The following is a 16,119-nucleotide window of genomic DNA, read 5'->3' as shown; positions in this document are numbered from 1 at the left end:
TATAAAGAACGCTGAGCACCGAAGAATTGATGCTTTTGAGCTGTGGTGTTGGAGAAGACTCTTGAGAGTCCGTTGGACTGTGAGGAGATCCAACCAGTCCATCCTAAAGGAGATCAGTCCTGGGTGTTCATTGGAAGGACTGATGCTGAGGCTGAAACTCCAATACTTTGGCTACCTCATGTGAAGAATTGACTCATTTGAAAAGACCCTGATGCTGGTAGGGATTGGGGGCAGGAGGAGAAGGGGACGACAGAGGATGAGATGGCTGGATGGCATCACCGACTCGATGGACATGAGTTTGAGTAAACTCTGGAAGCTGGTGATGGACAGAGAGGCCTGGCATGCTGCAGTCCATGGGGTCACAAAGAGTCGGACGTGACTGAGCGTCTGAACTGAACTGAAAGAGCTTGTTTTGTGAATCTCTTGGTGGTAACCAGGATCCTGTCCCCCAGGCTGCACTGTTGTTTCTTGGCTGCCCCTCCCTTGTCTCTGCATCCCCTCCCTTCCCTGATTAGCAACTGTTTGAATCTGCCCTTTGGAACTCAGGGAGGGTTATAGAGGCTGGAGTCAGTTCCCCAGAAACAAGAAATGGGGGACCCAGAACGGCTTCTGTGTCCAGGAGCCCCATAGCATCCGAGTTGGTTCCACCCCCGCTGGGTCTTTTGTTCTTGTTTTCCATGGATTGAGTGAGACCCACCCATCGTGGGCAGGTTGTCTGCTTTACTCACTATCAGTTCAAATGTTAATCTCCTTGAGAAACAACATAATGACACATCCAAAATAACATTTAACCAAATATCAGGGCTCCCCTCGGCTCAGTCATGTTGACACAAAAAATTAACCATCTGAAGTGGTCACAAGGGCTGCTATTAAAGTACCACTGATGCAGATGATTCATCTGCCTTTTAGATTATAATACCATTTACTGACCATTTTTTTCACACATTTATTTGCATGTTACAGAGGGACTTCAGAAGCTGTAATGTCATCTTTGTCACATAGGACATCTTATGGGCAGCAAATTGTAACATCAAAGCCATGGTCTGGGTTGAATCTGGAGACGGAACTTGCTGATTTGCTATCTTCTTTAAGCTACAGGCTGGACAAACACAGCCACGGGAGTTTGCGTGGTGTAAAGGTTAGCTGCCTGCAAGTTTGTGTGTAGAGAAGAAGCTCCGTGTCAGAATAAGAGACCTCTCCACGTGTCAGAGTAACAGACCTCTCCATTCTAGATTTATAACTCCTGCTGCCTTTTTACACATAGAATAGAAACGAAATGTGGGCAGGCTGAATCGTTATCCATTTTTGCACTGTTGCTGTTAAAAAATTATTTTTATTTTTCCATTCTTTTTCAAAATAACTGTGGTTCCTACCAAAACTATGGAATAATAAACAGACCACCTGTTAGCTGAGAAATAGTCCCATCAAGTCCCTGCCAAGAGATAAACCATAGCCGCAAGAACTCATCAGGTGGTGATGGCAGAGAGGGTTTATTAAATGTCACTCGTCACGATGCTTTTTGTTGCTTTTAAATACGAATCCAGCAGTGTTGCCCCCGGCACAGCGGCAGCGTGTGTGAGGGTGTCCTGAGTGCTGTGGGGAGCGCAGGTCCGCCTGGAGTCTGCAGGGGTCCCGCTGTTGGTGCCCTCAGCGTTCTGTCAGCCCAGCCCCCTTGCCCGTCCATACGTTCCCCCCTCTGCAGGCCACTGTGTCGCCGGTGGAGACTGAGGTCTGGGAACCAAGGCCCACCCCCAGAGCACCAGTGGACCCCCACCTGCTTCTGCAGTGAAGCTTCAATTGCTCCGGGCTGTGATTCAGTGAGTTCCTGATAGGTTTGCTAATGAGCGTGGACTAGCTCAGCCTGGGTTCCAGAAGTCACTTCCTTCTCAGTTTGCCACTGTTGAGATCCTCGGAGCAGTCTGCTGAGGGGAACACGAACCTGAGTCGATGCACTAAATGTTTTGAAGGCCGCACTGCCTGTGGGTTTGAACATGCTCATCAGGTCAGAAAGCATTCTTTAAAGCCAGTTTTTCTTCTCATTGAAATCCTGTGCCTCTCCCCGGAGACTGTTACTGCTGTGCCTGTGGTACGTGAGGAGTGGAGGCTCGCAGGGTGGTGGTTTGGCCAGAGCACTCAGGAAGTGACTGAGCTGGGATCTGAGCCCCTCCTGTTTAAGCACTGCTTCCCCCTGCTTCCTGGTGCCAGCCGTGACAGAGTGGCCGCTGCTGCAGAAGACAGCCTGGACACCTGGGGTAGCAGTGTAGGTGCTTCAGACACCACGGTCCCAGACTTGGGGGGGCATCCTGTCCTGTGGCTTCTAGCTGTAGAAACTGGGTGACGTGTTTGACTTCTCTGAGCCTCCCTTTCTACACTTGTCAAACCAGTTGCTAAATAATTGTATACAGAAAGAGAAAGGAAGAAACCCAAGAGGAGAGGAGTCATCGGCGTATCAGATAAGAGTTGTGCAGCAGTGTGGGGTAAGCGAGCCAGCAGCAGCCTTGTGACAGAAAGCCTGGGACTCCGTTTGGGGATTGTCGAGTGTGAATCGCCTGAAGGACATCTAACTGGCTTTGTCGTTAAAGCTGTATTGTAGGGAATGAATGTGATAATACACACAAAACATATCTCAAGTCCTGACAAACAGCCTGTGCTCATTAAATGTTATGTGCTTATTAATACTAATAAGCAGTATTACGTTAACAGAAGTACCACTCATTGTAGATAAATAAGCTTTATGAAATATGTTCTGTTAAGTTGGGTCACACTATTTTATCTTATTTTTTGTCAAACCCTGTTATCTACGTTCTGGAGAGTAAACCAGAAAAGAATGACCAGAAAGACAGCTTAACAGACCTTCACTAAATCCTCAGGCCACTGCTGTTGACTGAAACCGTTTTCTGCCCTGGTGTTATATTTCTCCTGTGTGGATGTGTTTGGGGGGAAAAATAGCACATAACTGCACCATATCACTGTGCTCAGTGGTAGGGTTTTTCATTTTGCCGTTACACATGTCTACTTCTAGAGGGTGGAAATTGAGCTTGATAATGTCCTCCTGAAGGCCCTCCCCTGGTGTTGCAGAATGCATTGAAGCAAACCTGACTGGTGAGGCTTTGTGGACTTGAGGCAGTTTAACTTAATTTGTTTAAAAGGTATTTCGTCTTCACTGGGTAAAATACCTTTTGTGAATGTTGGGTACTGTATTTGAGTCCAGGCAAGGGAACTCTCTTTCAACACTGCAGGATACTAAATGAGTCCCCTCAGACATCTATAGAGTGTGATCTTCCCTGGGAGAGACTGAAACATGTGCTTTTGTTCCTTTTCCAAATTAAAAGTCTAAATTGTGAGAGATGGTTTTATTTTAAAAGCAAGTGAGGTCCTATTCAAGGTTCTCAGAGCTCAGAAAAAGTTCTCTCCCAAATATTGAAATTGGGTTGGGCAGAGCTCAGCATACTTGGCAAGTTTTCCTTTGAACTGAATGGGCCTTTCAGATGATTCAGTAGATTATCCTGTTCAGACAGAACTTTAGAACTTGTCAGGAACCTACTGTGAGACCAGTCTGCTTACTGATGGCTCAGACAAGTACCGGAGTATGAATTCGTAGAAGAGTTACCTTGTGCCAGAGCCAGCTCTGGGTTCTGAGTAGAGCAGTAAGGAAGAGAGTATGTATGCATGAGACAGACACATACCTTAACAAATAAAGCGAAATGGTTTTATAGTTACAGTGGTTAAGTGGGGCTTCCCAGGTGGTGCAGTGCTGAAGAAGCCACCTGCCAGTACAGGAGACATAAGAGATGAGGATTCAATCCCTGGGTCGGGAAGATCCCCTGGAAGAGGAGGGCATGGCAGCCCACTTCAGTCTTCTTGTCTGATAAGTCCTAGGGACAGAGGAACTTGGCGGGCTACAGTCCATAGGGTCGCAAAGAGTTGGACACGACCGAAGAGACTTAGCTCATAGCACGTGGTGAGAAGTGCTTTAAGGAAATACAGAAGATACGGTGATAAAGGATACCACTGGAAGGCGAGGACCTCAGGAGAATGCTCCAAGGTTCCAGCCAGCATCAGCTAGAGGGTGAGCATCCAGCTAAGAGCCCAGGCCAAGTCCTGGAGGTGAGGGCAAGTGTAGAATATGCCTGGAGGTATTAACACCAGGGGGCAGAAGACCACAGCGGGGAGAGTGCCAGGAGCAGGGGGCTGTGCCTCAGGTAGGACTGAAAAGGTCGGAGGGCTAAACCACAATGATAAGACAATGGTGAGTTTGGATTTCATTCCAAGCACAGTGGGAGGTCACAGAAGGGTTTTAAGCCAGTGAATGAGAAAGTCAGATTAATGTTTTAGGAGACCACTGTGGCTGCTCTGTGGACCGTGGGTTTCAGCAGGGCACGAGGGGAAGCAGAGCCCGGGTAAGAAGCCTTCCCAGTAGTTCAGTGGAGGGTGGTGCTGGTGTGGGCAGAGCTAGTGTTCGTGAGGATGGAGAGGTCAAGATAGCTGGCTTCGAGGTGGCTTTTAGAAACCAGGATTTGTTAACAGGCTGATGGAGAAGGCAGGAAGAGGCAGGAAGTCACGCTGGAGGCACGAGGTGGTGGTGCCGTTTGCTGACACCGGGAGGCTGAGGACAGAGATGCCTGTGCGGATGGGCAGATCCTTCAGCTGGGGAAACTGACGCACCCGTGGGAGCTGAAGGAGACCTCAGAGATCAGAGTGGGGGTCAGGGCTGCAGTGAGAAGTCTAGGGCCTGTCAGAGCAGAGCTGCTGCTTAAAGCCACACTCCTTTACAGAGAGCGCAGGGATGGGACAGACGACAGATGTGGAAGCGGGAGTTCAGGCGCCCAGAGGAGACCTCGGGAGCGGTGGTGCCAGCTGCTGAGGGCGCGCTGGCAGCTCATGTGCTGCCGGTGGAGCTGGTGAGGAGAGGCACTGCCCGCCCTGTGTCCGTGCGTCCGTGGGATGAGACGGCCAGGGGCAGGTGACTGTGGCAAGGTGTTTTCGGGGAGGAGGGGGCAGCAGCCGGGCTGACACAGGTCCAGGAGTGACTCAAGGGTGAGCCCATGGGGATGGTGTGTCAGCAAGCAAACAGTAATTGTTTGGGAGGATTTGCTGAAAAGGAAAGCAGAGAGAGAATAGCCGGATGATGGAGAGAGAATTGAGTTCAAGGGAGCAGGTCTTAAGGTTCTGTTTTTAGTGAGGAGTACTGTTGCACACGTACACACACAGGGGCCATGAGGCAGAGAGGTAACGCCTGGTGTGGAGAGAGGAGAGGACTGAAGGAAGGGTGTCCTTGGAGGGAAAGAGATGTGGGGTTTTTACACCTGGGCCCCACTCTTAAAGGCCTTCCATCTGGCCTTAAAGATAAGATGAATTCCGAAGAGGCCGCGGTCCTGCGCGTGTATTCTGTTAACTCAGGAGCACCAGTGGAGGTGGGGAGGAAAAAGCCCCACTCGTGTGGGACCTCGAAGGCTGAGCCGAGGTTGAAGGAGGGACAGTACCAAGTACCAGTGATGACCAGCACGCGTGGGCACCAGTGGCAGCGTGTGCTCACGCTGGGGTGGGGGCGGCTGGACGAGGCGGGGTTCGCCGCTCTGATGTCAGGGTGGGGCGCGAGTCCGCAGGCAGGGACGGCTGCCAGGCGTTTGTGGGTGGAGTTGACAGGGTCTAGTCAGAAGACGAAACAGGGTCCCCACAGAGAGTCTGATGGTATCTGGCGTCACTGGGGATTCTTGAGACTCCAGGAAGCACACATTGTCCAAAGGAGCTAAGAGGTTTTGTAGAAATGGGAGAAGTAATAGAGACACAGTTATTTCTGAGCTAAAAGGCAGCTTTTCCCTGCCTGTCAGCATGGTGGGCCTTGGGGAGCGGCAGAGTGGGGATGGTAGAGACCCGTTTCAAGGGTCTCTTTCTCTAGGTGTGGAATTTATTCATACTATTTTATTATTTTAATATGCTTTTACTGTGAAACCTTAGAAAAGAAATTTCTTCCCTTAGCTCATCAGCACATTCAGGTTTGACAGATCCTATTTAAGTTTAAAGACTTGCCTAAGAAAATAAAAATCCAGCATTTTGTCGTCCCTCTTTGTTCTGTTTTAAATATTGTAAATAAAACTAGAGAATAGAGAATTCTAGCTTTACTTTGCAGGGTGTGAAATGTGATGGTTTCTTATGTTTGTCTCTTCCTCTTGGAATTTTGCTTCCCTTTCCTCCTCAAGAGCCTCTTAGTCATCTCACAAACCACCTATTTCCTTAGGGGTGACTGCTTCCTAAGTGGGCAGGGATGGGCGGGCGGGGTTCAGGGTCAGAGAAGGTTCTCCCAGAATGAAGGCTGCTGCCTCCTTCCCCCACACCTCCCCACAGCACTGTCTGCTGTGGCAAACCCCTACAGCCGTCAGGAAGGACTCGAGTCCTGTTTGCAGAAGAAAGAAATTATTACAGTACCTGGAGGAAGGATGAGGAGAAAAAGCCCACGTTTCTGGCTTGTGCCCTTGAGCTGTAAATTCTCAAGGACTCTCTTATAAATCTCCTGGAATCGCTGTTGGAAATCCGCATTCCCTCAGAGAGCAGTGTAGGGCTATCACATAACAATTTCTGAGGCCTTCCCCCCAACCCAGCTCTGACGCTTTGAAAAAACCTTCAGAATAAAACTGCAGAGTAAACCTCCATTTTAACAGTGTTGTTTTTCTTATTTGGCACAAAAGAAATCAGATTTCCCCAGCCGATATATCCAGAATTTCTTCTGTCTTCTACCTGTGTACAAGTGCACAGAAATATCCCTACACATGTATGCACACACCCCTCAGATGCCTTAGGACTGTCATTCTTGTAAGTGGGCAGAAGTACCAGCTGTGAACTTCAGGACCAGCCTTACCTTCTTTGAGGGTGTGTGTGCGTGTGTGTGCGTGTGCGCTTGTGCGTGCTGAGTTGTGTATGACTCTTTGCGACACTATGGACTGTAGCTTGCCAGGCTCCTCTGTCTGTGGGGTTCTCCAGGCAGGAATACTGGAGTGGGTTGCCATTTCCTATTCCAGGGGATCTTCCCGACCCAAGGATTGAACCCACGTCTCGTCTCCTGCATTGGCAGGCAGATTCTTTACCACTGACACCATGGACATCAGCTAGAGTTAGATATTGCTTGCACTCTCTTGCCTTAAAAAGACCACGTTCCCTCAGAGAATTTCTAAAGAGTTGTCTTTTTTTTCTCTCCTTCCAGAGGGCCAGTTAAGAGTGGATGCCAATATATCTGTGCATCGCCCTGGGGAGCCTTTGGGCGTTCGAACCGAAGTGAAGAATCTCAACAGTGCCCGATTTTTGGCCAAAGCTATAGGTGAATGTCAGCTGTTACTCCTCATATACTTCTTTGTAGCAGTTATCTGTAGCTATGTAATGAGCATTCCCCGCCCCCCAACTTACTTACATGATAACATCTCCGTCCGCTTCATAGTTTTGTGGGTTGGGTGGTTTTCTGCTGGTCCTGCCTCAGCTCTTTCATTTGACTCTGGGGACCTGGCACTCTGCTGAGAAAAAGAGTCCAAGAGGACCTTACACGCTGGGGCCTTGGTGCCAGACATTCACTGGGTTTCTTTACCCTTGTGGGCTTTCTGCATTCACTTGCTTAGCCCAGGCTTTCTTATTTGGCAGAGGTGGCATCCTAGGAGGATGAAGGCGGATGCCTCAAGTCCTCTTGAGTCTTTAGTTCTAGAACTTGCACATTTCTTCCAGCACATTCCATTCAAAACAGGTTCAAGGGGAGGGGGAGGAAATAGACTTTACCTCTATGGGAGGATTTGCAAAATTCTGTAACTGTTTTTCCATGTACCACAACCAGTCTGAACTGTATAAAGTCATATTTGTTTGTTGTAGGTTAGCCACAATTTGACCTAATTGGTCAGTTTGTTTTTCTGCTTTTAACTGTTTTAACTAATAGATGGCTTGAAAGTGAATGTGTTAGTCTCTCAGTCGTGTCTGACTCTTTGCTAACCTGTGGACTGTAGCCCACCAGATCCTATATCCATAGAATTTTCTAGGCAAGCATACTGGAGTGGGTTGTGATTCCCTTCTCCAGGGCGTCTTCCCAACCCAGGGATTGAACCTGGTCTCCTGCATTGCACGCAGATTCTTTACAGTCTGACCCACCAGAGAATAGATTGCTTAGGCCTGTGTAATCAAGTAGTGGTCTTACTGGAGCGCAAGCTGTGGCTCTTTCAGTGTGGACAGATGTATACTAGTAATTAAAATAGAAGAACTGAGCAAGCTCAATAGCTGGAGTGGTCCATAGACGACGATGACTGTGAATGTGAGGGGATGACATCTCAGAAGAGTGAAAGTACTCTTTAAAACCAGAGGTATCTACGAGGAAGAGGCCAAAGGGAGGAGGTAGAGGTGGAGGTTAAGGCACATCCTTCATGGTGCACAGAGCAGAAGACGGATGAAGGTGGCTCCCAGCCCAGAGGTTTAGTATCATCCTGCGTGTTAGAAGGAACACAGATTTTCTAGTCTTGTATAAAACTTTATTATCCTGAACCTGAAATAATCAACCAGCCTTAATGAAGACACTGTGAGCCTATACATTTTCAGGAAAAAGGCATTAACATGGTCAATGGCCTCCGATACACAGCTGTATCATTAACCTCGGGTATGAAGATGACACCACCCTTATGGCAGAAAGTGAAGAGGAACTAAAGAGCCTCTTGAAGAAAATGAAAGAGAAGAGTGAAAAAGGTGGCCTAAAATTCAACATTCAAAAAATGAAAATCCTGGCATCCGGTCCCATCACTTCATGGCAAATAGATGGGGAAACAATGGAAACAGTGAGAGACTATTTTCTTAGGCTCCAAAATCACTGCAGATGGTGACTGCAGCCATGAAATTAAAAGACGCTTGCTCCTTGGAAGTAAAGCTGTGACCAACCTATACAGCATATTTAAAAAGCAGAGACATTACTTTGCTGACAAAGGTCCATCTAGTCCAAGCTATGCCTTCTCCAGTGGTCCTGTATGGATGAGTGAGTTGGATTGTAAAAAAAGCTGAGTGCCAAAGAATTGATGCTTTTGAACTGTGGTGTTCAAGGGACACGCTCAAGGACTCTTGAGAGTCCCTTGGACTGCAAGGAGATCAAACCAGTCCATGCTAAAGGAAATCAAGTCTGAATATTCATTGGAAGGACTGATGCTGAAGCTGAAACTCCAATACTTTGGCCACCTGATGTGAAGAACTGACTCTTTGGAAAAGACCCTGATGCTGGAAAAGATTAAAGGCAGGAGGAGAAGGGGATGACAGAGGATGAGATGGTTGGATGGCATCACCAACTTGAAGGACATGAGTTTGGGTAAACTCTTGGAGTTGGTGATGGACAGGGAAGCCTGGCGTGCTGCAGTCCATGGGGTCGCAAAGAGTCGGACGCGACTGAGTGACTGAACTAAACCGATGGTCAAGGGGATGACATACAGAATGTATTGGGAAAACTTCCCGCATAAAGACAAGCTAACGAGGGTGGACTCTTCTGCTTGTGAAAGGAGACACCGTCCATGTATCTGAGGCTGTGAAAGGTCTGGGTCAGGAGAATCCCTTCCAGCTCAAGTTGGTGAAGGCGAAGCTTGGAACGAACAGAAGAAAGTTCCACTTCGCCGTGTAGGTGAGTGTCCCGGAGCTGATTACTCTAAGAGGTGGTGATTGGAACTTAAAAAAACAAACAACAAGATTTTAGGTAGATTCATCCCAGTTGAGTTGTGAAGGCTTTGGCTGCCCCTAGCCTTCTGTTGTTCTATGAAGTCCCTGTGGAGCAGCAGTCTGAGACAGAACTCTACCTGTGTTTGGACTGGGACGGGAAGAACCCAAGCTTTCCTGTTACAGACTTAAGTCCCCAAGCCTGTAATTTTTCCACCCCAATTCTCTCCGTACTTCAGGCCTTTTAGCCATCCTCTTGGTGTTTGTTGCTTTTTGTCAGCTCAGATAAGAGTCAGGATTTGGGTGAGGGCAAGGGCAGTATCTTGCAGTGGGGAGTTAAGGAGGGAGGGAAGGCTGAAGCTCTTTTCATAAAGAAGCTTGGCAGCTGAGGCTGTGTTCTGCTTACTTCTTCTGCCTTGTTCGGTGGTGAGGGAGCATGGCATAGAGCAGTGGCTCTTCATCATTTGGGGCCATAGATCCCTTTGAAAATACAATGAACATTCTGGATCATTTCTCCAAAATCCGTGCCTAGGCACACACCCACATTTGTAAATAATCCCAGGAAGTACCAGAACCCCTTGAAGCCTGTCGATGGATCCTGGGATAAACACTCTTTGATAAGCAAGGGTCCTAGATCCGAAGTCACTTGTCCTCAACGTTGGTCCTGGCCCTTCTGCCAAGTCGTATACTTGTGTCCTGTATTGGGTCACTTAATTGCTCTAAATCTGATTTGCTCAAAAAGTGAGAGAGCAGAGCTTCCTAGAAGACCCTTCCCAGCTATATTATTCTATGATGGCAGCAAGAAGAAAAAATACAGCATCTGTGGAAAGAATAATAAACAATTCCCTTGATTATTTTTTGACCTAAAGATTGAAAGAGTTCCAATTATTGCTTAACTGAAAGGAATCAAATATACTAAACTTTTTTTTTTTTTTTAGACTATGAAATTCAGAGGCAAATCAATGAACTCGAGAATGGAGGTGAAATTCTGAATGAAACTCGCTCATTTGATTACAAGCTTGGGTGAGTTTGCATGACAGCATCTTGAATACAGTTTGGTGGGGCTCTGCAGACCAGCCGTGTCACTGTGAAGAAGGTACCTAGCTTCTCTGCGGTCTGGTTTCCTCATTAGGAAAATACCATACCCCACAGGGATGTGATACACCCTCCAGGGCTGGTGACAGATTTCACTTGAGTGAACCAGACTTGCCGAGTCTTAGATCCTGGCCCATCCCTGGATTCCAGCTTACCTCCTTTGTGCCAAGAATTTTGGCTTCCTTAAATTCTGTCAGACCTGCCAGTTTCAGCTTAGAAGTAGAAGAAAGCTTGAAACTGGCTGTAGAGGGGTGTTTATCTGTTCATATATCTCTGAGTCTTAACTTTCTGATTCTTTGTTCCCTGGTGGCTCAGATGGTATAGTCTGCCTGCGATGCAGGAGACCTGGGTTCAGTCCCTGGGTCAGGAACATCCCCTGGAGTAGGAAATGGCAACCCACTCCAGTATTCTTGCCTAGAGAATCCATGGACAGAGGAGCCGGGCAGGCTACAGCTTACGGGGTTGCAAAGAGTCAGGTATGACTGAGCAACTAACACTTTGACTTCTTCATACACTTAACAGAAGACTAGGGGGAAGGTTTCAAAAGCCTGGAGTTTGAGCTGGTTAAATGTTGGAAACATTGAAGCAATTTCTTTTTTTTTTTTTTTTTAATTATCATGCTATGCATTTGTCTTTCTTTAATATCATTTCTGCAGCGTATTCAGGAAAGTGTCTCCCACAGAAGCAGAGGAGCTTGAGTCCCTTGGCTCCCCTGTTGGTAGCGAACCCCTGCCTGCATCCACACCAGCCTTTGCTGCAGTGCTTTTTTAAATGTTTTCTTGTTTAACTGTCACAGGTGCACCGTGCCAATGAGAGACAAAGAAGGAAAACAAGACTACAGGTGGTTACTCCTCTCGTCAAAATGCCGTTCTCGGTTTGGCTCGTGCTCCAGGCCCGCTTACAGGCCAGCACAGGGATCCTGGGTGGCTTTTAGGGACCGCTTTCTGTTGTCGTCATTGCACGGTGGAAGATCCAGGGTTCCTGGTTTATGTGGGTACTGAGAGGAAGAGTATTTTGATTTGGGAGCCTTGGAGTACCTTATTTGACAGGATTCAACAGTTGGAAAACACTTAGATGCTCACCTCTGCGTCAGAGCTGTTATAACTGGGCTGAGAGGATGGCCGTGAGGCTGGGACCCAGGCTGTCCCCATGCTTCCTTTCAGTGGCAAATTCAGTAACACAAGGACTGTAAGAAGGTAGAAAAAAGAGCTGTGTATGTTAATGGCAGTTCCTGTCACATCTCAGGTAATACTGTTTAGCAAGTTAAACTTACATGAGATCCAGAAATAAAGCAAATGAGAAGAATGGCTCTGGGGACTTCCCCGCTGGTGCCCAGTGGTTAAGACCTCACCTTCCTACGAAGGGAGGCGGAGACATTGAAACAGTGACCCCCTGATCAGGGAGCTAAGATCCCATATGCCTCAACCGCCGAAAAAACACAAAGCAGAAGCAATATTTTAACAATTTCAGTAAAGATTTTTAGAATGTTCCACATTAAAATAAAAGGAATAGCTTAAGATAAATTGAGCCTCTGGTTTCTTCCCCTGTTTATAAGACTGCAAAAGTTAAAAGTTTAAGCAACAAAGTGGTAGAGGTTGGCACTCTCCTTTGTGAAGTGCAGGAAGACACGTGAGTAGCCATTGCTGTCGATGAGGAGCAAATAGAGCATCGTGACTTGGGAAGGAAGCAGCTTGTAAACCCTAAGAGTGGACATCCCCTCACGGACGCCTCTCGTGTGTCTGTCGGAGTCACCCTTGTTCTCGTTGCTGTGGTCTCTCCAGGTTCAGTCTGTTTTTGCCGAGAAACTTCTGTGTCCTGCGTGGCCCCCACTCTGTTCGTGCTGTGTTCTCACCGAGCATGGCGTTGGCCTTTAGCAGAGTCAGTGGCTTCAGGTCGCTCCCCCGGGCCAGTAGATGAGCTTTGGGAAGCCTCCCTTTGCTTTCCTCTTGCCTTCAGAAGTCAGGCTGATTCATAGCACAGATTTGGCATTGAGGTGATGGGTTGCTTGCATTTCTAATCTATTACCTTGGAGCCGCCGTTTATTCTGCATAACCCTGCTTCTGCATAAGCCCTCTGACAAGTGTGGGCAGAGGGAAAAACGTTAGATGCTAGAATAAACAAAAGGGAAGGACACCTTAGTTTGACAGGAGCAGATACAGTGATGTGGCGTCCGCATTTTTTTAATGGACTTTTTTATTGCAGTCTTAGTTTTACAGCAGAATTGAGCCGAAGTTAGAGTTCCCATGTACTTCTTAGTGTATGCTGTATACCCCCCTCCCACACACACACACTCACACACAGGTTTCCTCTTACAACATCTTGCATTAGTGTGTAATGTGGTAAATTTGTTAAAATTGATGAACCAGTATTGATACCTTTGTAGTAACTGAAGTCCATAGTTCACGTTAGGGTTCAGCCTTATGTCGTCTGTTCTGTGGGTTTAACGACATATGACGACATGTGTGCACCATTACGTGTCACACGGAATGGTTTCACTGCCCTGAAACCCCGCTGTGCTCCCTGATTCATCCCTCCGTCTCTCCTACCTTCTACATTTTATTGGGTTGGGCCAAAAGTTCTTTTGGGTTTTTCCATCAGATATTATAGAAAAACTTGAACAAGCGTTTTGGCAAACCCGATATTTAGCGAAGTCCATTTATTTATTTCAGTTCTCAAGAAGGAAAGTTTCCTTTATCTAAAAACTGCTAAAAGTACTGAAAATTTTAAAGTGGGGGAAGTCACCTTTCTTCCTAAACAGTAAGTTGCTCTTGTTTGGTCCTGTTTTCTCCAGTCTGTGTCTTGTGAGTATGCACTTTATCCATAGTTATAAACGGCAGGGCAGCATCCCCCGTGCCTTTCTCACGCAGTGCTCATTTGTAAGCCCAGAGAGTGCTGGATTTGGTTGTTCTGACCTTACATGTATACAGGTTCCTGGAAAAGTAGGAGACTTGGTGTGGGACTTCAAAAAATGTTTATAACAGCATCTATAGACAGACTTTCACATTGACTGTAGGTTTGTCTCTTCCAACTCAACCCAGTACGGAGAGTCAGGCCGTCTCCTCTCTGCCCCCAGGTTCATGCCAGAGCCCAACCTGCCCCCGCTGCTGCTCTACGACTCCGGCTCCCTCCCCTCCGGCGCAGACCCGAAGCAGGTGATCAACGTGGACCAGCTGCGGGAGCGGCTCCCCGAGCTGCCCCGAGTGACCCGAGAGAGGCTCGTGCGAGAGTACGGGATGCTGCCGCAGCACAGCTTCGCCCTGCTGGTGGGTCCTCCCGCGGGGCGGGTTGGGGGGCAGCTGGGGGCTCTGGGCAGAGTGGGACGGCTGCACTGCACCCTGAAACCAGGCGTGCGTGCCTTCCTCACCAGTCTCCATGGTGGATACCCCTCCCAAGACCCACGAGGCGGGCTCTCCTGTCAGTCATTTCTGGTGTGTAGACTTGAAGAGCTGCTCACAGCAGCCGTGGAGGCTTCCTGAAGACAGTCCGGATGTTACGGATGGCTGTTCTCTTGTCTGTCTGCAGGACAGCAGGAAATCAATGCACAGGCTTTCTGGATGTCTGGCAGTGTTGAACCATGACAGGGTCTGGCAGGAAGTTGGGTTCTCACAAAGCAGACAGTTGTTTTACCGACCATAGAAGAAATGTTTATTCCACACGAAATGCTGGAAACTCTGACTAAACATATCGGTCTTTGGAGGATACCTCTGAAGGGGCCGTTAAGAATCTGACACCGTGGAGATGTACTCAGGGACTTTCCATCCTTTCTAGGGCTGCCGAGCTCTACAGCTCCGCTGGTCACGGCCACATTAAAGTGACCCCGCATCCACGAGAGTGGCGCTGCGTCACACTTGCCCTCTGCCTGTCTGTCGGGGCTGTGCAGAGTTTCTCCGCGGCGCCTCTCAGGGACAAGCTGTCTGCCACACTTGTGTGGAGCATGGAGTCTCTGGGAAGTCTGGGCTGTTGCATTGTGATTGAGCGGTAACTCTGCGGTGATGTTAGGGTATCCATGTTTATGTATGTATTTATACACTTCAGTGACAAAACCCTGCCATTTCTGGTACGGGGTAGACGAGCGAATGCTTATTGAATGAATGAGTCTCTGTTTATCACCCACAGATCAGCTCATTTGAAAAGAATCAGAGTATAGAAAACTCAGTATTGTCAGATCGACCTGGAGAAAACACATGCGTCCCAAGAGTCTTGAGGTTAGCAGGCGTCTTTATGAGACTCGGAGGCAGCCCTGTCACTGCATCAGACGCGATAGGTTCTCTTCTCACGCTGCAGGCTGAGCGGCTCGCCTCCCGTGCACTGCTGTTGTATCTTAGCCACACCTCTGTGGCAATTGTGTCGCTGTATTCTAGTTCTTTATTAATTGGTGTGTTTTCTTCCGGCAAGGACTGTCTCATCCTCTCGCCGTGGTACGCAGTGCTGAACACCAAGCCTGTAGTGACCCAACAAACCCCTTGTTCAGAACACCTTTTAACCGAAACCTCTTGGAATTCACAAACTGTTCCCAAGTTGAGTTAACAAACCCGAATTTTAGTCTCACACACCTTCCCCACCATCTTGAATTTCCAGCTCACTTGAAATCAACTTCAGGCTGAACACTGAATGCTGAATTCTAGGCCTGCATTTTGTAATGTATTTGCCAAATTCTGTAAGGATGAGAGAGGGCACATACCGAGGCTTCTCAGCCCCAGAGATAATGTTCACCTCTAGCAAGTTCTCTGAAGGAGACACATGTTCATGTCTATGTCCCAGGCTCCACTTCTGTGTCCTTCAAGTGCCTCAGCCTCAGAGGCCTTGGAGGAATGTTTGCAGAGGGTGGCAAGTGAGTGAGTTTCTGGTTTTCTCACAGTTTAAGGCCCTGTTTTGTTGTTGTTTGTTGTTATTAAGTCGCTAAGTCGTGTCCAACTCTTTGTGACCACATGAGCAGCACGCCAGTCTTCTTTGTCCTCCACTCTCTCCCAGAGTTTGCTCAGATTCATGGCCATTGAGTTGGTGATCCTCTCTAACCATTGCATCCTCTGCCACCCTCTTCTCCTTTTGCCTCAGTCTTTCCCAGCATCAGGGGCTTTTCCCCTGAGTCGGCTCCTCCCTTCAGTCATGTCTGACTCTGCGACCCTGTGGACTGCAGCACGCCAGGCCTCCCTGTCCATCACCAACTGCCAGAGCTTACTTAAACTCATGTCCATTGAGTCGGTGATGCCATCTCACTATCTCATCCTCTGTCGTCCCCTTCTCCTCCCGCCTTCAATCTTTCCCAGCATCAGGGTCATTTCCGATGAGTCAGTTCTTCACATCAGGTGGCCAAAGTATTGGAGTTTCAGCTTCAGCATCAGTCCTTCCAATGAATATTCAGGACTGATCTCC

The 16,119-nt window shown here is 48.1% G+C and overlaps 1 protein-coding gene across 6 annotated transcripts in view; it reads left to right on the top strand.

Moving 5' to 3' along the window:
- Positions 1 to 16,119, top strand: part of GATB (glutamyl-tRNA amidotransferase subunit B) — a 91,794-nt gene that overhangs the window by 43,749 nt on the left and 31,926 nt on the right. For 5 of the 6 annotated variants that reach the window (XM_061142497.1, XM_061142498.1, XM_061142501.1 and 2 more), the window contains 4 exons: positions 7,199 to 7,312; positions 10,590 to 10,674; positions 11,543 to 11,587; positions 13,820 to 14,009. In XM_061142497.1, the coding sequence (XP_060998480.1) occupies positions 7,199 to 7,312; positions 10,590 to 10,674; positions 11,543 to 11,587; positions 13,820 to 14,009 (434 nt within the window). The remainder of the gene's footprint in view (positions 1 to 7,198; positions 7,313 to 10,589; positions 10,675 to 11,542; positions 11,588 to 13,819; positions 14,010 to 16,119) is intronic. The other variant, XM_061142499.1, reaches the window with a different exon arrangement.

This window comes from Dama dama, chromosome 5, assembly GCF_033118175.1.
Source record: "Dama dama isolate Ldn47 chromosome 5, ASM3311817v1, whole genome shotgun sequence".
Classification (NCBI taxonomy): Eukaryota; Metazoa; Chordata; class Mammalia; order Artiodactyla; family Cervidae; genus Dama; species Dama dama.
The sequence above is the reverse complement of the archived record's forward strand: the minus strand, read 5'-3'. Positions and strand labels throughout refer to the sequence as shown.